At 41.2% G+C, this 23309-nt stretch overlaps 1 protein-coding gene across 10 annotated transcripts in view; it reads right to left on the bottom strand.

The window, feature by feature from the left end:
- Window positions 1-978: 978 nt before the first annotated feature.
- The window catches only part of FBXO34 (F-box protein 34), an 86148-nt gene continuing 63817 nt past the window's right edge, over window positions 979-23309 (bottom strand). For 8 of the 10 annotated variants that reach the window (XM_036113891.2, XM_078053734.1, XM_078053731.1 and 5 more), the window contains one exon: window positions 979-4234. In XM_036113891.2, the coding sequence (XP_035969784.2) occupies window positions 2086-4234 (2149 nt within the window). In that variant the 3' untranslated portion in view covers window positions 979-2085. Of the gene's footprint in view, window positions 4235-19379; window positions 19468-22530; window positions 22754-23309 lie in introns of those variants that run through there. The other 2 variants (XM_078053735.1, XM_036113893.2) reach the window with 2 other exon arrangements.

The following is a 23309-nucleotide window of genomic DNA, read 5'->3' as shown; positions in this document are numbered from 1 at the left end:
TGAGCCACTGACAAAGCTATCAGGAAGGCGTGCGGAGACTGCCAGTCTAGCAAACCGCAGGGGAGAAGGGCGAGCACTGGAAACCTCAGCCCAGGGCGCTCGAACTGAAAAGCATTTCCAACATACCTCCGCTGCGGCGAGCCATGAGGAAGGGCACAGATACCATGAAGGAAAGGTAAGCTCTTCTCAGCCTCTCCTCGTCCCATGTCACAGGCTCTGGCCTAGTGCGGTCAGAGGTATCCTATCATTGCCCGACAGGAACAGACTTGTTCGGCATTGAGAGACACTTTCCAGTTTTAGTACCCTGCCTTTTCAGGGAGGAAGAAGCAGCTTGCCTCCAGCTAAGGGGCAGGAGAGCCCAAGGCAGATTCCAGGGTGGAAGCCGCTCCCTGGCCACCAGCACCTCGCCACAGGTGACCCTGGCTCCACCTGGCTCCTGTCCTGTCCCACTCTGCCTGGCTGACCTAGCCGAAGCCTACGCAACCTCTACCTCTACGCTCCTTCAGGGCCATCCCGGCCTGCACTCATCACCTCCCTGCAACATTCATCACGCTCCTCCACAGCGTGAAGCGGACGGGCTTTGGTGGGTACCTGATTTCAAACCGACCTAGCTGCTAGGGCCTTCACAGCAGTTTTTGGGGGCCCAACACCTTCCAGCCCCACCCAGCACTACAGGACCACAGACCTGAGTATTTCCTCACCGACTTAACGATCACTAGACAAGCTGTGACACAGGCCTCCAACAGGGGATGTAGCAGTTATGGGAAGACAACAAATTCAAAATAAGCATAAAGTGTTGCAAAAATGTAAGCTCATAATGTTAACTGAAGATGGCCTCTTTTCCGTGGCAGAAAAACAATTTTCTCTCTCCCATCCCCTAACAACTCAAAAAATTTTTTAAATTCTTATGATTCAATTCACAACATAATCCTCCATTATTAACCTCAAAAAAGGAAGAAAAAGCGTCAGCAACGCAGGTCCCATTTAAGATGCATGTTTTTATTGAAGTTAAAAAAAAATTTGTAACCAGACAGAAAGAGTAGACAAGAATGTTATAATCTGACTATATAATATCTTCTCATTCTTGGAGGATCACTAAAATATAACAAAGGATTGTTCTCTATGCTAATTATAAGGTTGTCCAGTTAAACCATTATTTGGTATCTTCAACAGGTTAACCTCTTAACTATTTAGAGTTTCTTCTCAGAAACATTCATATATTATACAGGAAACATTCATAGTTTATTTGGGAAACATTCATATTTTATACAGGATGTACAAATTTAAGACGAGACGATTTAAAAAAAACACAAAAAACCACACAATTGTAGCCGCAACACTATCCTAGCTGCATTGTGGGGATTATGTTCAGTCTGTTGTCCACTATATACAACTGGATTTAATAGTGTTATTTACAGAGGGGCCAAAAGCACTCATCTAAGGTAAAGGCGCTCGGGTTTAATGTGCACTTTCACAGCCCTATGAAAACACAACCATTATATACACTGTAAACACCACAGGGCATGAAATCCATCGCCAACCACAAACTTCAATCGCACAGATCAAGCATACAAGGGCTAAGGTAAGGTGCCTGACTTTTCCTTTGTAAGCATACTTTTCATCCAAAGAGTGCTGCTCTTCTTTCCATAGGACACTATTCACTTATTTCAAATACGGTGCCAGTGCTTAAAACATTTCTGGAACCCCTTTTTGGGGATTGCCTGCATAGTCTGCGATGAACTCTTCTGAATGTCCTGGATGGTGGCAAGTCTTTGTCCTTTGAGGATGGATTTGATTTGGGAGAACAGGCATATTCACAGCCAAGTGAATCAAACTGTGGGATACCACCCTGGACCAAATGGGAGGCGCCACTCTAAAGCAACGAGACCAATTTCCTTGTATAGCTCATAAAGCAAGAGTTTAAAAAAAAAAAAAAAAAATGCCTGAGCAATGGCAGTCCTGATGGAATAAGTACAGATTCTCCTAGAGTGCGGGCTCGGAGAGGCAACCTTCACTTGAATGGTAGATCTAGGTGGTGGTTTGCAATTTTAAAAATCAGTCCTTTTGTCGCCTCTCACATAGACTTTAGTATTCCTCTTCAGTTTCGGTCCCCTTTGCTTTCTTATGGATTGCCCGATTAAAGGTGTGGCAAGCAGGGACCCAGTGATTGTCATGAAGCCCCAGCTTACAGCCGGGGAAGCCCTTCTGAGACCGGTGGCAGCACATCCAGTATCCTGGCCCGTAGGGCAATGCCTGGCAATAGGGCTTGGGGTGCCACCGGCACAGGGACACATCCCCTTTCACGTATTTCTTCTTGCACTGCTTGCAAGGGTCCTCTCTGTATCGTGGATCTCGCACCCAGCGGGAATCTGCCGGCCTGATGTTGTAGTATTCAATGATAAACTTGAAATAGCAGCAGGTACATTTGAGAGCCACTAAGCTCTTGGTGGGAAGTAACCTGAAGATTTTCACCATGAGGTGGTGGGGCAGAAACGCCATGTACTGCTGAGGCTCCAAAAGCTGCTGGATTTTAAACCTGGTCTCCAGAAAGTCATGAGACACTTGCTTCTTCCAACCGGCTGTCTCCAGCACCGGTAATGTACTTTCCACCGGAGATGCTGGCAGGACAAAGGCATCAGCGGGAACCCTTTCTTCCTCCGATGCATTGTCACCCTCCGCAGCATCGTGAAGCTGGCTGGCCTCAGAAGTCCCCCTTGTGCTTTCACTCAACTGGGAACAGTCTGACTGGTGCTGACCAGGTGGCAAAAAAAACAACATCCCCGGAAGTGGGTCTTCGCAGGGCTCTGAACTAGAAGGCTGGCCTTGCTCTACCTTGGACACAGTGATACTAATGCACAAAGATCCCCTTCTTCTCTGATCAGGACTCTGGCTAGTAAGCGGCACGAGCTCTCTACTCATACAATCAACAGCATCGGTGGGCAATTCAATGGCTTGAGAGCAGGTGTGAGGAGGAAAAGGCGACCCGGCAAGTTCCTCTGTCATTTCCACATCATATCTATCACCATTTTTCATAGCAGTGTGCTGATCTGGCTCAAATTTGGCACTGTCCGTGAGGAAATTCACACTTGCTGGCAATGGTGGACAGCCCCGAGGAGCACTGTCCCAGGCCTCATTTCCCTTAGGAGAACAACGGTCAGCTCTTGAGGGGCCACAGTCCACAGATACAGACCCCACAGGATTCACCTGAGTGTCTGGTGCCTCCAAGGCGCCTTTGTTTGTTTTGCCTTCATTAGCCTGAGTGCCATTTGCAAGCAACACCCGGCCCACATTCCGACGGAAGCTGTTATTCCTCGAGAGGCTCCCAGGCTCACGCTGGCTCTGCCGCTTCAGGCACTCAGACTCCAGCCTGGCTACCATGTCAAGGACACGGACTGGCTCACTCTGTGGTTCCCCAACCTCAGGATTTCCTCTTTCCGTGGATTCTTCACAAGCTCCGGGAGCAGAAAAGGGCTCGGAGGCTGGGAGCACACCTCGGGACTGCCCAGGAACCCTCACCACAGCAGGTGAGTTAGTGCAGTTTTTCGTGCAAGTAGCTAGCAGGGCACTGGCTCTCTGCTCAAGGAAGGCGACCATCTGTATGACCGACAGAGGCCTCCCGGCATAGATGCCGTCGCCACTGTCACTCACATAATGCACAGAACAGTGCTCGATGCCACACGCAAAGGGCTCAGGCTGGTAGCACCTGCTGTTGACTTCCCTCATCCTTTCTAACTGTATTTTGGCTTTTTTAAGATCCCCTGATTTTTTCCTTCTTTTAGTAGCTCTCCCATCAATATCCCAGGAGCTTTTTATTTTCATAGATCCTATCCTATTGCTACACTGGTGGGCTGCAAAGAATGCAATTTTCTCCTTGGTATTTCCCGGTTTCACAACAGCCCAGATATCAAGCGGCCCTTGCCCTTCTTCACCCTGGTGGATTGTTGCAGATGGTGCATTCTTCTTGGTTTTAACATTCAAGCTGCTCTCTATGGGACTCTTCCCACTCATGCTGCACAGAACATTTGGAGAAAGAATCCCAAAAGGCTTTCGAGATGATGCTTTACCAAGAGAGGGTGAAGGAAAGACACTTGGTTTCACGTAGCTAGCTTTGCATTTCTCATCATCTATAGCTTCTTGGTGGCTCATAGGAGTTCTCAGAGTTTCCTTGCTGATTTCCAGAGGTCGCACTTTCTTCTGGAGTTTCCAATATGGCTTTAGGTGCATAACAGAGGCTCTACAGGAAAGAAATACATATTTGATTAAAATAGTACTTTTGTTTTTAGAAAAGTTAACATATAATCTTCTGACCGTTCTAGCAAGTAATAGAAACATTTTGTCAGTTCATTAAATCTTTACCATACCAACTCTCATTTCAGCTAGTTTTTAATGTACAGATCAAGAATCACAAGAGCAAAACAACCACTTTCCGTGGTGTATAGGCCAGAAAATAAATTGGTAAATTTGAAGCTGAATAGACAGTGAATTTCAGAAACTGACATCAGTTAACATTCTACACATAAAATTAGTCCTTTAAATGTTAAAAAAAAAAATAACTTACTGAAAACCTCCAAATACAAGGTGAACTGGCCAGAATCCCTAGTAGACTGACTATTTCTAAGTCATCATGGCTAGCGTTTTATTGGCTGCAGTCTATCAAAACGTCGTACTGCTTTCTGTGCTATTCTCTTACTGTTGAATATTTTAGATGTTTATACTTTTTCACCTGTTTGCTTATGTACTGTGCCCATCTACTAGTCTTGATTTTTTTTTAAGATTTTATATATTTATTTGAGAGAGCAAGAGATCACGCGCACATGCGTAAGCAGGGGGAAGGGCGGGGGGGGGGAGAATTTCAAGCAGACTCACGCTGAGTGGGGAGCCCGACACAGTATTTGATCTCATGACCCTGAGATCATGACCTGAGCTGAAATCCAGAGTCGGACGTTTAACCAGCTGAGCCACCCAGCTAGGCGCCTCTAGTCTTGATTTTCTAAATCATCTATTTGTTTAAGCTCTTAACTATCAAATTTCCTCCAAATACCTTAAATCAAATACAGAACTATTCCATAATCCTTATTAAGTCTAAAAACCATTTGGCACTAGTTCAGAAAAACAATGCCCTGTTTTGTTCCCTGACCAAGCCTGGAGGAGATGGGAGCCGTCTTAGAAATTAGAAAGATGATTACATGCGATTACACACATTTACATGTGTGTTTTAGTCCTTGCTGTATCATTAATTAGCTAGATTTGGTGAGTTTAACTTGGACAAGTCACTTCCTCTCTGGGTCTGACTTGAAATGTTGACTGAGGAGCTGGAATACTAAATTATCTGATGATCTCATCAATTTTTACAGTAAAATAGCCATTGTTAGTAGAACACTGTGCACTGAGAAAAGTGTTTTGTAGGGATGCCTGGTCTCCTACAAAATAAACCTACAGACAAAAATAAACATCTGCAATCAGAGGTTGGTGGCAAGAGCCCCCACAAGTCTAGCAAGTAATAGAAACATTTCCCTACTCTCACTCATGGGGACACCAGTCTAGGACATACATATTCGGCAACTCAGCATATTCCTTTATCATTCACCTTATAGCATTTAGTGATTGCCTGCAACGTGTCAGGCTCTACGATAATTGTTTCAAATATTAATTTTAATTGTCAAGGATGAAAGTGATCATCCAGGACAAATTTGTTCACCTTTCAACTCTTACTTCCTTGAGTCTGGGCTTAGCTAAAAGAAGAAACAGGAATATGAATATTTTCTAGCTAGGTGATGAGAAATCTTGCATTTAAGACAAAGTATCTTTTTGGAACACTATATCTGAAACTAATGATGTAATGTATGGGGATTAACATAACAATAAAAAAATTAAAAAAAAAGACAAAGTATCTTTTCAAAGTTATCCTTGAAATAGATCAGATTGGTTTGTTGATGATCTTTGGTAATTTCTATCCTAAATCTGTGATGTTCCCCCCTTTCCTGCACTATATCATTTTTAATAGTTTTCTATCATTTATATAGTCTTACAAAAAGACCCACCGAGACTTCTTCAAGAATAAGATGAATATATATGAATAAAATAGATGAATGAATAAAAAGAGACACATCTAGCGCTCTCTGTGTCAACGATTTTCTGGTTTTTCATATTCCCTTCAACCATTCTCGAAGTGAAATCAAAGAAATGGGGGTTGTTGAAAAATTCAATAAGTTCTCACATAATGATCTCATTACAGAGTGTCTATGAATAAATTTAAACTTCAGCAATGTGTGTGCCATTCTGCATTGCACAATATGTTCTCTTCGCCTTCTTCCCCCACACATTATTTTAGGTGCTATTATTGATAGGCAGGGGCATTAAGAAGAAACTAATGTAATTATGGAAGGCTTTTGTTTGCATTTATTAACCTGTGAAGTCAGCTCAACTGACACATTGATAGTGGACAGGGTTTTAGCAGGATTAAAATAAGAGATGATCCTAGGGAACAGAAGTGAGGGAAGGTACAACTGGGAAGGAGAAAAGCCAGTGAGGTCATTTGATGCAAACAGGGTGACTGCTGGAGGGTAGGGGACGAGTCTGTGGGACCCCTGAAGGAAGCACAACGATTAGGCATGGGCTCTTGTCCCCTACTTAATTAAAGGTTGGCCAGGATATCAACCTCCCTCCTTCCTTTGCTGGGCTTGAAGGTCCTGAGGCAGAAAACAGAAAAGTGTTGGCAAGACTTAGAGTGAAGTGAGAAACTGGAAATCTGAGTTTGGGTTGAAATCAGTGGTAGACCACGAGGATATGATGCAGGGCACCAGGGGCATCTGCCACAAAATCTGTAAGATAGCAACTTTACATCTCTAACAGATTACACCAGATGGTGGGGCTTTGCCCACCCCCACCACACCCCCATAAACACAGACAGGCACTGTGGAAAGCTCCAGCCAGGTTTCCATGGTTGCCAATCTCTTCATCACAATTGTACTTTAAAGTGCACCATAATAAAGTCCTGCTTTCTTGCAATTAAATAAAATGAAGGGCTCTAGCACCTACCTACACATGAATGTTCCTTAGACAATCAGAAATATCCTTGTAAAAAATTAAGATCCCTGGGCCCAGTGAATCAGAATTTCTGGGATTGGATCCAGAATTTCTGCTGTTTTTAACCTTTAGATTTAACTTGGACGGGATTTAAGGTCATGTGTTAGATCTGCTGTAAGAATGCCAGTGGGGTTCTGGATTTGGGCTGAGGGGTGAGGTGGAGCTGCCCAACAGAAAGCCCTGCAGGTGGTCCAGACCCAAGCATCTATTCTAACAGCTGGTTAAAGACCCATTTTCTTACTTGTTTTTTTCTCTTTAAAGCACAAAAAAAGTCAATGGCCCCTTTATGGCCAAATTTCCTCTTTAACTCCAACTCCTCAGTTTGACACTGCTTTTTCCCAGCTATCTTCTCTTCTTCCCCAGCCTTAAACGTCCATGTTCCTCAGTTTCTTCTTTTTCTAGACCATTATTACTCAGGCTACATAGGTAAGTGCTGTCTTATAGTTCTAACAACCATATACTGATGACTCTCCAGTGGTGTGTTCTCCCAAACTTCATATCCTATTGCCTGCCTCGCAGACATAGCTGGATGTCAGAATCTCAAGAATCAACACAACTAGTTAATGAAAGCATCAAGCAGACCTAGCCAATCAAGCCAGAAAGTTGGGTCACTTAAAGATTCCTCCTCCCTGACCCATATCCAATCACTAGGTCACTAAAATGCTCCCTCTTCTTCATTTCTGGCTCCAATGCCCTAGTTTAAGCAGCCATCTTATCTCTGCTACATGATCGTTACCCTTAAGAAAGCCTAACCTCTTTATCAATGGCATGCGAAGTGGAGCCCACCCAGACACCTACCAGCTTCCTTCCTGCTTTGCCCTACTCTACTTCACACTTCGGGAGCTTATGCACAGAACCACTACCTGTAGGACCCAGTAGTAGATGAAAGCCAATCATAGCACTTAAGATGCAAATTTTAAAGCAACCAGAACCATAAAACTAACACAACAGCTTCAACACTGTTTTCATACTAACCACCACCCATTTCCTACTATCTATTTATTGTCAGAAATTTACTGAACACTCTGGGCTGGATATTACTGGTGCAATCATGAGTAAGACGTAGTCGCTGCCCTTAAGGAGACAGAAAAGTCAATAAGCAATTACAATAGAATGCGATGTGTGTTTATAAAGAGAATATGGGTGCTGGGAGAGCCCATGCAAGGAGGTGGGGGAGGACAACACACGGAAGGAAGGGGTGTAGGAAGGGACGAGAGGGAACCACCAGCACCAAGCTTAGTCTTGAGGGTATAGACATAAGTCAGAGAATCCCTGATTTTCTAAACTAAGCCCTAAAGGAAGATACACAAAGTCCTAAGAGGTTCAAAAGTAAATGATGCTTTTAGGAAACTGAGGTAAGTGAGAAACAGTCTGGCTAAGGTGCTGTGAGCAGAGAGACAATAAGTAAATGTATTAATAAGCAACAACAGACAGGAACTTTAGCTGATTTTAAGTGGAGGTTGAGGGAGAGGTGTCAAGGATGGGTCCTCAGCTTATGGCTTCAGCAACTGGATTAAGAGTGGTGAGATAGTGAAAAAGGTGGCTAAATACCTCTTTTAGTGGCTAAATACTTTTAGTGAGATAGTGAAAAAGGTGGCTAAATAGATTTGGAGCAGGGGAAGAGAGGTAAGTTTGGTTTTAAAAAGTGTTGCCTGACAGGTATCTAGTAGGCAGACTGACACAGGTCTGGCCAAGAAAAATTGAAGGAGATCCCTGGTGACCCCACTATAAGAACTACAGTGGGTGAGCAGGGCAGAGCCAGAAGTAATGGTGAAGGAGTGACTGGAAGGTGATAAAGTGAACCTTAGCAACCCATTCACAAAGCATGGCTGTGAAGGAGAAAGTCTTCATATGTACCTGTCACCTTAATCCTTTCCAGGAATAAGGTGAGATATAACAATGAATCAATTAAAACTTGAACAACTTTCCTCCACTGAAGGCCAAAATTGTTTTCAAATAATTCCACTATGCCTTTTAGACTCTTTAACTTCTGTTTTCAGCTTTAAAAAGCTGGGAAGAACTCTCACCTTTAAACAAAGTATACAATCCCAAAATGGAGCCATGGAAGAGAATTTAACTTTGCTTAGGAAAAAAAAGTGCTCGGATAAATCCCAAAGTTGAAAGAATCATACTAATTTTGGTCTATGGGGGGGATAAACCTGATCAATGACAATGGCAACACGGGGTCAGAATAGGAGAAAGGATGAGATTTCTCCTAGTGCTAATAATAGGCTTAGTGCTAACAGGAAGCCTAAAAATCAAAAGCAGATGCCTGTTTTCTAACTTGTCACTCTTAGTCGATAGCCTTGCCTATCAAAACAGGTTAGAAGATAAATTATTTCCTTTTTCTTTCTGCTTCATTAAAGGTACAGGAATGCACTCCAAAAAAGAGTCAACTTTTATTAGAATAGTAAGGGGGATGCCTGGGTGGCTCAGTCCATTAAGCGTTTGGTTCAGGTCATGATCTCAGGGTTGTGAGATTGAGCCCCATGTCACGCTCCATGCTCAGCAGAGTCTGCTTGAGATTCTCTCCCTTTCCTTCTCCCTCCCCCTCTGCCCCTCTCTCCATGCACCCACATTCTCTCTCTCCCTCTCAAATAAATAAAATCTTAAAAAAAAGAATAGTAAGAGCCACTCTTCCTTTACAAAAGGCCAGAGGAGGGGCGCCTGGCTGACTCAGTCGGTAGAGCATACAACTCTTGATCTCAGGGTCGCGAGTTCAAGCCCCACATTACGCGTGGAGCCTATTTAAAAAGGCCAGAAGAATTAAAACAGACTAGTCCTTGAAGACCATTCCCATGATACCTTTAGAGGGGATAAAAGTATACAGTAAATAAATTCACTGTTTCTTTAAAAATGTAAAAGCTTTGAGAGGGGCACCTGGGTGGCTCAGACAGTTAAGCATCTGCCTTTGGCTCAGGTCATGATCTCCAGGTCCTAGGATAGAGCCCTAGGATCGAGCCCAGGATCCAGCCCCACATCTGGCTCCCTGCTCAGCAGGGAGTCTGCTTCTCCTCTCCCTCTGCTTCTCCCCCTGCTCTTGCTCTCTCTCTCAAATGAATAGTCTTAAAAAAAAAAAAAAAGCTTCAGAGAACATCTTAAAACCAATTTCTTTTTATGATTAGCAACTCCAGCAGAATACTGCATGTATACATAATGAAATCTTTGTTTTTGCAAATGAAGCAATAAAGCTATTATAATGACTTTTGAAGCCCCACAGCTAGATAGTGGTAGAATTAGGTTAAGAGTCTCCTGGATCTATTTTCCTTGCTACAAAACAAACAAAAAATATAAAAAACCTAGGTCCAATTATGACACAAATAAAATTAAATAATCCTGACAGCATCTATTCAAAGAGCTTTTCATCTTTCAAATTGGGTCAGTTTTTCTTCAGTGACACATAAAACCTCTACACAGAACTGTGATGAATTAAAGCAGACATACCATATCACATAAGATGCCATATAATCTAAAAGCATGTAGAAACTACTTCCATGGCTGTTAAAGTAGAAAAAGTGCCAAGACCAGGAGGATGGGAATACAGGTGGAGACAAAAGAAAGGACTTCCCTTCATAAGCCTCTAAACACTGACAGAATGCATCCAACTCCCACTGAGTGCCTTAACAACAACAAAAAAACCTGAACTAAGCCGGAAAAGACAGTGATTCTCAAACTGAGCTCCAAGCTCCAAAATAGGGGGGTGGGGGGGGGTGGGGGGGTGGCTAACATTCTGGAGGGAGGGAGTTCACTCCTTTTTTTTCAAAGAACATTCTCTAAAGCCATTTCGTGGGACCTTTGACCTTTGCCTCCGGAGGGCTGGATGGTTAATAGTGCACAATTTAATGGAAAAATTCTTTACTGTCTGTTAAAAGATACTGAGTAATACAGAGATTAGCCTTTGGAAGCACATGCATAGTTTTCCAGAACTCACTGCTCACAGCTTTCATCATTCTTAGAATTCACAATAATTCCCCCCACCCTTGGAAGCCAGTTGAATTTCTGATGGAGTTTCCTTACAATAGGGTGGCTGGGGGTGCCTGGGTGGCTCAGTTGGTTAAGCGACTGCCTTCGGCTCAGGTCATGATCCCGGAGTCCTGGGATCGAGTCCCACATCGAGCTTCCAGCTCAGTGGGAAGTCTGCTTCTCCCTCTGACCCTCTCCCCTCTCATGCTGTTTATCTCTCTCTCTCTCTCAAATAAATAAATAAAATCTTTATGATAGGGTGGCTCGGCAGGGGGTAGCCAGACCCTCCCCATGCTGTCTGGGGCTCCGGGGTAGGAGCAGAAACAAAGTTTAAGGCTGAGGTTGCCACTATGTCCTGCATGCAACAACCTGAAAATCATGTTAATCAAGAAAACAAAAATCCCTCTAGGGGCGCCTGGGTGGCTCAGTCGTTAAGCGTCTGCCTTCGGCTCAGGTCATGATTCCAGGTCCTGGGATCGAGCCCCGCATTGGGCTCCCTGCTCCGCGGGAGGCCTGCTTCTCCCTCTCCCACTCCCCTGCTTGTGTTCCCTCTCTCGCTGTGTCTCTCTCTCTGTCAAATAAATAAATAAAATCTTTAAAAAAAAAAAAAAACAAAACAAAAATCCCTCTAAACTCTGATACTGCACTCAAAAAAAAAAAAAAAAAAATCAAATGAACAAAAAATAAAATGCCTAAGCCACAGCTCTAAGGATGATGGACCTTTGTCCATTCCACAATGTTGTTGCGGTCATCAGGAGTCCTCGATCAACCCTGGACTCAGTCATCACCTGGGGTCACGAGGGAACAGGACCTCTTGCCAGGTCTCCCCACCCCTGCTTGATGTGGGCTCCAGTGATGTCCCTGGGGAGGGGCTGAAGCACTCAGTGAGAAGGAGTGGGAAATACAGAACATACATGCTTCATGGTTGTCTAATACAGGATGTGTATCATGATTAAAGACCAAACAAAGCTAACTTCCCAAGGGGGCGCCTGGGTGGCTCAGTCAGTTAAGTGGCTGCCTTCAGCTCAGGTCATGATCTCAGGGTCCTGGGATGGAGTATTAACAAGTTGGGAAGGGTAGCCACCACTTTGCTCTTCTATTGTGATCACAATAGAAGCAACACCTAACAGTTTTACAATATTGCAAAATACCGAATTAGTGATCAGTTTACACGGATCCTCCTCTCCCCCTTTTCTTGGAGTAGGGAGAAAGAGGGAGAGGAAGCTAGAGAAAAGAACACTTGCTCAGGCTATTCGGATTTATTAAGCAACTGTTGCGGATAGAGACAAACTGGAAGTATTATGTTTTTGTTAAACTTACCATGTTTACATTAATCCAGTCAACAGTTTACAAAGTTATTTCCTATTGTTCCTCTGACATAATGCCAAACACCTAATTCTGGAATATCACAATTCATTGTTACCTGAACCGATGAGAAATCTACAATTTGGTAGCTCCCACTAGAATGAACATCAAAATCCAATGAAACCCAATAAAAAGTTTAGTCCCCCCAAAATCAGTGATATATACTGAAAAGTACATTGAGCATTACCAAGAAAATTTCACCTCCACAGATTTTCAGATATTTAGCTTTCCTGTTAAAACCCTTATTTTTCCTATTCTAATATTTCTTAAAGAAAACAAAGGAAAAGAAAATCTCTACCCTCCCACATAGCAAAATTTTATTCCTTGAGTGACCTGATGCTTTTATTTTACTTTGAAACCAGTCATTCTTCCATATATACATTTTATATAAATTTTAACACATTTTTAAGGTAATACTTTCTTTGAAAGTAATGTAGTACTTTCAAAGAACTGATCAGAGCTTTAACATGCTTTGACCAAATATAACTTGGACATAAAGATGTCATTTCTCCTAGGAAATAAATGTTAAAGATTCTAAGGCCAGCCACAAACACAGTTCAAAAATCCATTAGGTGCCAAATAACATTTGATATGAAAAATCAAAGAGGACAGCACAAAATCTGGGGGTATATGCAACACCACGCCACAAGTCGGCCAACAGACATAGACCCCGTGTTGGGCCTTGATCTTGAGCAAAGTACCGTAACAGCCAGCTGGGCACAGCCTAGCCCATTATGGGTAATGAATTAAAAAATGGCTTATCCCAGGCGCCTGGGTGGCTCAGTCGTCGTTAAGCGTCTGCCTTCGGCTCTGGTCATGATCCCAGGGTCCTGGGATCGAGTCCCACATCGGGCTCCCTGCTTGCGGGAAGCCTGCTTCTCCCTCTCCCCCTGCCTGTATTCCTGCTCTCGCTATCTCTCTGTCAAATAAATAAATAAAATCTTTAAAAAAAAATGGCTTATCCCTCAGGATAGAAAAAAAGGGGCAAAAAAGTAAAAATTCAGGGTAACAAGTATTAATTCATCAAGCAAAACTGTTTGCGGTAACAATGCAGACAAAAGATCTGGCAAGTGAAGACTTCTGTCATCAGTCATGGATCGGGAGTGGAGGGGCGGGGGAATTACTTCAGAAACAGGACCCAGGGCATTTACCAAAGAAATAAAGCCCAAGCCACAGTCCTGGGCCCAGCTGTTTAGTAATTACTCTTCTTTCTAGCACATTCCCCTAGGATCTGTTGAACCAACAATGAAGTAGCAGTCTATGCACTGGCTGTTCAAAGTACACTTTGTTAAGAATTACCACTTGCAAAGAAATGAGGCTTATGGTCAAAAGAAAACTGAAAAAGTTGCTGTTCTAGGGCCTGTTTTTTGACCTTACCAAAGCCAAGTTAAATCCTGGTGTTAAAAATGAGTATTCCCAAGGAGTAAATGTGAGAAATCTACACTATACTACACACACACACCCCCCACAAACACACATGCACAAATCATCAGGCACCAAGGAGCCCAAACGGTCTTATTATTGGACAAAAATCACATACTGGGGTTTATATACTTGTCTTAAATCTCATATAAAACTATTCCTTGAGTACACTAGAGGGTCTGTCTTCATCTTTATATCCTCATGGCCATCCAATTCTGCAGAATTTGACTAAGCCTAGAATTGCTAAAGCCAAAGAGGAAAGATGATGGATTACAAACAAGGTACATAGAACTCTCAATTACAGGGTACACTTTGGGCCTTCAGGACCAGCTTTACATAAATCCAGAATCTGACAAGTCGAGGGTTAAAAGAGCTCTTATAAGTCCTATCCTCTGAAATTCCTGGAAGTATGTATTTACTTAACATGCCTGTAATCATATTATACATAAAATGTTGTACTTTTCATCACAAGTATTTTCCATGTTATTACATGGTCTTGAAACCCATCAATTGTAAATGTGTAAGTGCCAGAATTTAATAAACTATTCCGTCCAACCCTGGAGGTTATAATGTAAACTTCATGGATGCACTCTTACGCATAGAAGATTCCCAGAAGTGGAATTCCTAAGTCAGAGTGTGAGTATTTTTATGACTGGGTATACCTTGCCCAACCACTCTCCAAAGGGTAGAGCTAATTTACACTGCCACTACCAAGAAAATCATGCCAATTTTATGGGCAAAAGTTTTGTTGTTTAAAGTGAAAGGAAGAAAGCAATGTAGACCTAGAGATAAAAGATACAAATAAGTGAGATGAGAATAATGTTTTCACTTCTAGAATAATAATAGCTCTAACAGCTCTAAAATGTTTACTATGTGCCACTGTTCAAAGCTCACAATCCCCCTAAAAACCTAAGAAGTGCATACTCTTATTATCTCTAATTGTAGATGAAAAAACTAAAGCAGAGGGAGGTTAAGAAACTTGCCGCAGCAAGCACATCAAGGAGTCTGGATGTTCACAGTCAGGAGTCAAAGGCTATGCTCTTACCCACCACATTATGAAACGAGGAGGGAGAGCAAATGAGGAACACATGGATGGGGTACTCCATCAGCAAGCTTATTCTCAATGTCATAAATGGAGACTGAGAAGTCTAACTGTGAGAGGAAAAAGAATTTGGGTTATGGGTTCGGTTTTGGATGTCTGAATCTGATAACCTACTTAAAATCTATTCGTTTATTAAAATATTTAACTTCCCTTTAAGTGTTAGACTATACCTTGGGGTTTCAGCATGAAAAAAACTGACAGAATTCTTGACCTCCTGGCAAACTTGAGAAACATACATGGATCCTTTTCATTAATTTGCCAATTTAAAAATTTGCAGAATAAAGGCAGGCATCACTATGAGCACTCAAATTTTATTTTTGGCAAAGAGAAACTTCAAAAAGTGAATGCAAATATGATAGTCTGGAACAGAGGCCTGAGTCCAGATGATATTATCAGAGAATAAGGCTGGGTTGGAATGACTGTATAGAAAACACACAGGAGAATACACACAGACTCTACTCTGGTACTGATTTATAATAGACTTATTTATAAAAATTAGTTCCAAGGGCACCTGGGTGGCTCAGTCGTTAAGCGTCTGCCTTTGGCTCAGGTTGTGATCCTGGGATCAAGCCCCGCCATCAGGCTCCCTGCTCAGCGGGAGGCCTGCTTCTCCCTCTCCCACTCCCCCTGCTTGTATTCCCTCTCTTGCTGTGTCTCTGTCAAATAAATAAATAAAATCTTAAGAAAAAAAAATTAGTTCCAAAGAATGAAAAATGGTAGAGAATAGAAGAGATGACATTAAAATATAACCATAGGCAAATGGGAAACTATACAATGATCAAGAATAAGGCCCAATATGAATAGGAATATTAATATCTATTATATTTGTATTTCATAGATCCTACCATCTCTTTCCAGTACTAGATTATGTGAAGCTATACACAACACTTCATCATTGTCCTAAAAATGCATTGGGGCAAAGAGGAAAAAGTGACCTTGCTATACTTTTTATTGACACTCAACTACTACCTCATCATGAGTGTGTCAGTTTGCTTGAGGTGTGATACAAAATACCACAGGCTGCATGGCTTAAACAACAGAAAAGTTACTTTTCATAGTTCTGGAGGCTAAAAGTCCAAGATCAAAGTGACAGTGGGTTTTGGGTTTTTTTTCCCCAAGGCCTTTCTCCTTGGCTTTTAGATGGCTGGCTGCCTTTTCACTGTGTCCTCAGTCTTTCCTCTGGGTACACGCGCCTTTCATGTCTTTGCCTTGTGTTCAAAATTCCTCTTTCTTCTAAAGACACCAGTTAGATTAGATTAGGGCCCAACCTGTCTACCTTCTTTTAACTTAATCACTTAAAAAAAAAAAGTAGGCTCCACACGCAGCTCTACATGCACCTGAACTCACAACCCCGAGATCAAGACCTGAGCTGAGATCAAGAATCAGACATTTAACCGACTGAGCCACCTAGGTGCCCCCTTAAATGACCTCTTTAAAAACCCTCTCTCCTGGAGCACCTGGGCGGCTCAGTCAGTTAAGCTTCTGCCTTCATTCAGCTCAGGACATGATCCCAGGGTCCTGGGATCAAACCCTGCATTGCATCAGGGTTCCCTGCTTGGTGGGGAGCCTGCTTCTCCTTCTGCCCCTTCCCCTGCTCATGCTTTTTTTCTCTCTCTCTCAAATAAGATTAAAAAAAAACAAAAACATAAATAAATAAATAATAAAAGCCCTCTCCCCAAATTCAGTCACATTCCTAGGTACTGGGGATTAGCACTTCAACATGTGAAAAGGTGCAGAGCACCTTGCAATTCAGCCTGTAACAATGGGGTAAATATAAGAAACTCAGGAGTTAAGGCTTGATGTTTTAAGATCACATAAAAGAAAAATAACAAACTATACTGATCAGATCTCCATACAATCCAAGTTTTTTAAGAGAACACTTCAAATCATTCAAGAACTCACTGCTCCAAAAATTAACACCCGGACAATCATCTTTCTGCAATATATGTCTGGAAGGGAAAAAATGTTACCACTCCTATTAATCTCATTTGTACAAAATACAGTGGTTATTACTCTTTTTTGCAGGCACTATAAGCCCTTTAAAATTCTGATGAAAGCAAATGGATCCTCCCAGAGGAAAGGGCACATATCCACAAAGTCTGACATGATTGCTGTTTCAGGAGATTCACAAACCACCTCCCTAAAGCTCAGCAGGGTCCACGGACTCAAAGTTAAAGAGCACTGACCTAAAAGACGATTTATTATTTAAGTTAAAAACTAAGTCTGGGGCACGTAGGTGGCTCAGCTGGTTAAGCATCTGCCTTTGGCTCAGGTCCTGATCTTAGGGTCCTGGCATTGAGCCCCCTGTCGGGCTCTCTGCTCAGTGGGGAGTCTGCTTCTCCCTCTCCCTCTGCCTGCCGCTCCCCCTGCTTGTGCTCTCTCTCTCACCTTCTTTTTTCTCTCTCTCAAATAAACTAAGTCTATCCAAAAATGGACCAAAATACTTGAAACTGAGATTATCTTGAAAAATACAGGATAGACAGTAACCATGTTTATATTTAACTACTTACCAAAGGGCTGAAAATAACTAATGATCAATCAAATAATACCAGAATAAATTTTAATCCTATTAGCCAACACTACAGGTAGGCAGAAGGGAGAAGAAAGAAACATTACTTCAGAAAATTTAATTTAAAAAACCTACTGCAACTCAGCACAAAATCTTAAAATAAAAAAGAAAATAACAATAGGTAGCAATCACTAGCAAGTTTCTTGTTTATTGAAAGAAGATCCATTATTTTCTACATCCCAAACTCAAAGTCAAAGATATCATGTTGTGAAATTTCAAAACCTGGCTTGTCTTCTACTCTCTCTGGGCAAAGGTACTCTCTGACTTCCCTCAGACAGCAGCTTTGGATATGTTCAGACAATTGAGCAAAAGAGAAACTTACATAGAATTAACTATTCCACCTGGGGAAATAATTTTATTTAATTATTTTACTAAGATGTAAACTCCCAAGGACAGGGACCCCTGTCTGCCTGATTTACCACTGTTGCCTCTGGAGCCTCAAAAATTGTTTGTTGAATTTGAATGGATGCTGTATTCTAGAGGAGACGGCCTGAATCTGGAAAATGGGGTGAGAATTTAACATCCATCTCTATTGTACAAGCACCTCAACGGGATCACTATAGCTTTGTGTTGGATTCAACATGGTATTAGTGGCAAGATGGAGCCCCAGAAAACAAAACTGCTATCCATTAAAGAGATTTATTGTACCATTATTTTCTAAAGAGATACCCAAAAAATAACTTGCTGAAGCTCCAGCTGGCAAACTGCTGAAAAACTTAAATTTTATTTCCTGGTCTATTACTTAATTTCCCTTCTATGTCCATTTACTTGATCAAAAGCCCAAGCTCATCTGTAAAGTGAGCTCACAAAATCCCCCAAGGAAAAGTTAAAATCAAGTTTATTCCACTGTAGATGTATCTGAAGAATAAATTCAACAACTTCTTAGCTCTGGGTAGTAAGAGGTAAGTCAGTTCACCTCAAGAGCACTGAGCTTGAGCAAGATCTGAAGAGAATAAAGAAGAAAGGCAGTAAAATGTATGAGGGGAAGAAGTTAATTATCCGGTCACTTTCTGATTTATTGAAGAAAACCTCTTCTATTAACCTTGCCAGATATTCTTATGAGCTTCATTGACCTGGCAAAACCACTAGGCCTTCGACTACTTTCTAGTCCAGGAGCTTTAGATGCTTGCTTTAAATGAAATACCAATGAAGTGACTGGTTTTTTTCTAAACAAATTCTTCCCAGAAACAAAAATATTGTCATATTATAAATATTAATAGAGCACTATTTGAAAGGTCCTCAAAGACACCAAGTGGGCCCTAGACCCTTTGATAACATTCAAATGTAAAATGTAACCGTTATGAAATGAGAAAACTGATCTACAATTATATAAAAGAAAACTGCACAATTCAAAAACCAAGATCTTTAATGAGTAATACCAAAGTTAACTGTACTAACCAGACATATTTTAGACTTTATTGCTCCTGATTCCAAATCAAGCCTAAAAATGATTTTTAGAAAATTAAGCACTTAAGCTCATTGAAAAGAAAAACTTACACAAGCAGGTAAGACTTTAAAACAGCAATTTATAGTATTAGACAGTAGGGAAGTACACTCTAACTAGAATGCATATTTATCCCTCATAATTATCTCTAGCTGGGAAAAACTACCAGTGAGCAGTGTAAGACAACGTCCTAACTAGATGAAACACATGGGTCTGAAGTCATTCTGCGGTAGTCAGACACCCAATATAGTATATTGCATATCTCAACACCAAATCATGTACTATATTTTAATCACTGCTACAAAGTCAGGAAAAATACTAAATCAAAATAAATACACTTAAAGCCATTAATGCCTTAAATTAAAATTTTATTTCCTCATAGGTTTTGATTCAAAATAAATGGAAGGAATGACAGAAACATATGTTACCATTTTCCAACTTTTACTGAATTAATGGATCTAGGCATTGATCATCAGTAGCTGTTAACATCACAAACCTGGAACACAGCACATGCTCCTGATGGAGGAAAAGAAGACATTAAAAAAAAAAAAAAATTCTAATCTGGTCCCTTAGAGTCAGCTACCAATTTATAGGAAACACAGGAGACACAAATATGTTAAAAATCTGAGGGATACAAAACAGTAAAACAGAACAAAATAAGGCTGGTTTATTCAGGCAAATTCCGAGTTAGAAAGACTGAAAGATGGAGGGGGTGGGGAACTCTATGCATTAAAAGAAGTTAACAAGGGGCACCTGGCTAACTGAGTCAGTAGAACATGCAACTCTTGATCTCGGGGTCATGAGTTCAAGCCCTGTGTTGGGTGTGAAGCCTACAAAAACAAAAACAAAAAAACCACAAAACAAAACAAAACAAACCTGCTAAAGAAACTTAAGAAACCAACTAAATACTTGGATGCTGAGCCAAATAGACATATTATAAAAATTAATATGTATGTGTGTATGTATGTATTTTTAAGTCTTCATCTCTTAGATATACATCTTAAAATCTTTTTAGATAAAGTGATAGGATAGTTGAGATTTCCTTCAAAACAATATGGGAGAGAAGAAATGGCTGTGAGTATAGACCAAACAAGACTGGTCATGAGATGATAATTGTAGAAGCTGGGTATAGCTAAGTGCAGGTTTATGACTCTACTATTTCTGTATTTTTGTACATAACTGAGTTTTCCCATAATTACTGGTTTTTAAAAAGGATAAATAATTGGAAGCATTTGGAAAAATATGGATGAATGAGCCCAGAAATGTTCATTATGCACAAACAGGGTGAAGCTGCATAGAGTCCGATTTGGAGGAAACTGTGGAGTTCCTTCAGTGGTTCCTGGGTGAAACAGCTCCACAGGACTCATTTTAAGTCCCTCTCCACTAAGCCCCATGTTATCTGATGTATCACTCCTTCCTGGTTCAGACACGGGCCAATATAAATTCTACTCCACACCAGTTACTGAAAACTGAACAGGAAATAAATCAGAAAGCAACAAAAAAGATAAAAAGAAAAGCAGACAAAGAGTCAAATTAAAAAGAACTGAAAGACAACAATGATCAAGACCAATCAATCCCCCCTAAAAAAGACCAATCAATCCATTTCTTTTTTTTTTTAAAGATTTTATTTATTTATTTGACAGAGAGAGACACAGCGAGAGAGGGAACACAAGCAGGGGGAGTGGGAGAGGGAGAAGCAGGCTTCCCGCGGAGCAGGGAGCCTATGAGGAGCTCAAATCCCAGGACCATGGGATCATGACCTGAGCTGAAGGCAGACACTTAAGGACTGAGCCACCCAGGCGCCCCATCCATTTCTTATTTAAACAGACACAGCTTTCAATTCCCTCATTCTCATTCTGTAACCTAAACGAGCAGTCTAATACCCAAATCAGCCTTATGTAGAAATGCACTTAGCTTCCATAACTTTAAAGATAAATATAATTTAAACATTTCGATAAATGCATAGGAAATTGTAGATATCTCATTATAAATTCTTTTATAACAATACACCCCATTACATTCACCCATGGGGAAGGGGAAAATGATAGTATTAAAATATTAATATTATTAATAATGTAGCCACTGATATTTACTAAGCATGTATATGCATTAATTTCATCTTCAGGACAACTCTATGAGATACATACAATTATGATTATTATTATTATCTATTCCCATTTCACAAATGTGGAAACTGATCAATTAAAGTATAATGAATATTTTTAAATAATCAGTTATACAAGCAATTCATCTTAGAGTATTAGGGGATGAATCATTTTTTAAAATGTGCTTTATAGGGGCGCCTGGGTGGCTCAGATGGTTAAGTGTCTGCCTTCCGCTCAGGTCATGATCTCCAGGTCCTGGGATCAAGCCCCATGTTAGGCCCCCAACTCATCCAGGAGTCTGCTTCTCCCTCTCCCTCTGCCTCTCCCCGTTTGTGCTCTCTCTCTCTCAAATGAATAAAATCTTTAAAAAATAAAAGTAAAAAAATAAAATGTGCCTTATAACATTTTAAAGCTGTGTGATATAAAAATTAACAGTAAGAAGAATCAAATGATTTGCCCAAAGTCACCAAATTAGTTGTACAGAGCTTCCTAATTACGAGTATAGTATATTTATGACGGTATTTCCTAAATCCTCAAATCCCAGTGGTTCTCCATTCTTTAAAAGGAAAATTAAGTCACAGACCAAAGTCATTTTGAGTTCATTTTAATAGAAATGTTTCTTTTGCCCAGGAAATGATCAAAGACTCAAAGATTAACTGAACATACACAAATCCAAGCTGAACAAAAAGCCAAAAGGAAAGCATTGCATACCATCAACTCCTTTAGGGCAGGGTCCCTGTGTGGTATTTTATACATTCCCCCCATGGGATCAAGCACAGAACAATTTACATGAAAAGTAAGCCCTGGGAACTGTTCTACAACAGCATCCTGATAGCCCACATCTCCATCAATCTGGCCTCCAAATAAAGGGGGAAATAATGCCTAGGAAACTCCTTTGACTCAAAACACCTACCCTTCACTGTCATGCAATCTACTAATGGATCCACTAAACTTGCTGGGTGGGACACCCAGTTTGACAAGGCAATCCCTGCCCTGCTCCAGAGACAATTTCATAAACTCGGTCCTCCAAATCCTACTTCCCCCAAGAAAAAACTGTACTACCCCATGACTTAATTTCTCTACAAAGCCTCAAGATCTTCTGTTATCAAAGGTTGATAACTTAGCAGTGGTTCTCCATCTTTTTTGATTCTGGACACTTCAGAATCTGAGAAAAAGTCAAAGTTCTCTGCCCAAGAAAAAAGGCCAGAGCACACAAACAATTCTGCACAGAATTTTGGGAAATCTCAGGGTTTCTAATTAACAGCTCCTGCCTTAGTTCTTCCTTGTATTTTTCCTTCACCTTCACAGTGGCCATTTGTCCTTTTTTCCACCATCTTTTTCATTCTTTACCCACTAGAACTACTGAAACTGCTCACCCCGCTGGGCCCCTCCCTGCCCAGGTCTCATCCACTGCCCCACCCTCACCCATCAATGTTACAGAATGGCTACTATATGCCTCCCTTGGGACACTTACCATTGTCTATCTTGTCTTCCTCTCCCCTACTATATTGTAAACTGAAAGGTATGAGTAATCACACTCCTTTCTGTAGCTCTCACAGAGCATGCAGCACAGTGCCTTGTACTTGGCAAGCGTTCATTAGACTGAATCAATGTCAAACCTAAGGATTTAAAAGAAACCAGCCAATAAGCAACAATCTTTTAAATGGAACATATGAATAATCAATACTTGGGCAGCCCAGGAAGTTGATGCAATTAAGCAACTCCACCCACCATTTCCTGACCTAGTGCACTGCGAGCTCAGAGATGGAAGGTGGATGAGGTGGAAACACAGAGGATACCCTCCAGGTAATGGTCACTTTTCTGCAAAGCAAAAAGTAGTTTGGCTTCAGTAGCAGCTTTTTTCCAGCACCCTAGTTACCTAAAACATTCCTATGCAATGTCAGATTTCAAAGAAAATCCTACTCACCAGCAATGTGTGTAACTTCCACAAAAGGTTTCTAACAATACTGTCAGTTTCACTAGAGTAAAAACAACTTTCATGTTGCTAATAACCTCTAGGACAGAACAATCTAGATAAGCAGGCATTCAGCTATGAGTTAGGCAACCTCCCTCTCATTTTCAAAGCCCCAAACCACATCCTTTAAATACTAAAATACACATACACTAAGTCCCAACAAGAAACACCATAAAGTCTCCCCATGATTCTTTACTATATTAAACACAGCTGTCTAGGGTCATGTTTACAAAGATTTAAAAAAAAAATGCCAAACCAACATCAGTGCTAAAATATTT

This window comes from Halichoerus grypus, chromosome 8, assembly GCF_964656455.1.
Source record: "Halichoerus grypus chromosome 8, mHalGry1.hap1.1, whole genome shotgun sequence".
In the NCBI taxonomy this organism is placed as follows: Eukaryota; Metazoa; Chordata; class Mammalia; order Carnivora; family Phocidae; genus Halichoerus; species Halichoerus grypus.
This window is presented reverse-complemented; position numbering and strand designations above follow the sequence as displayed.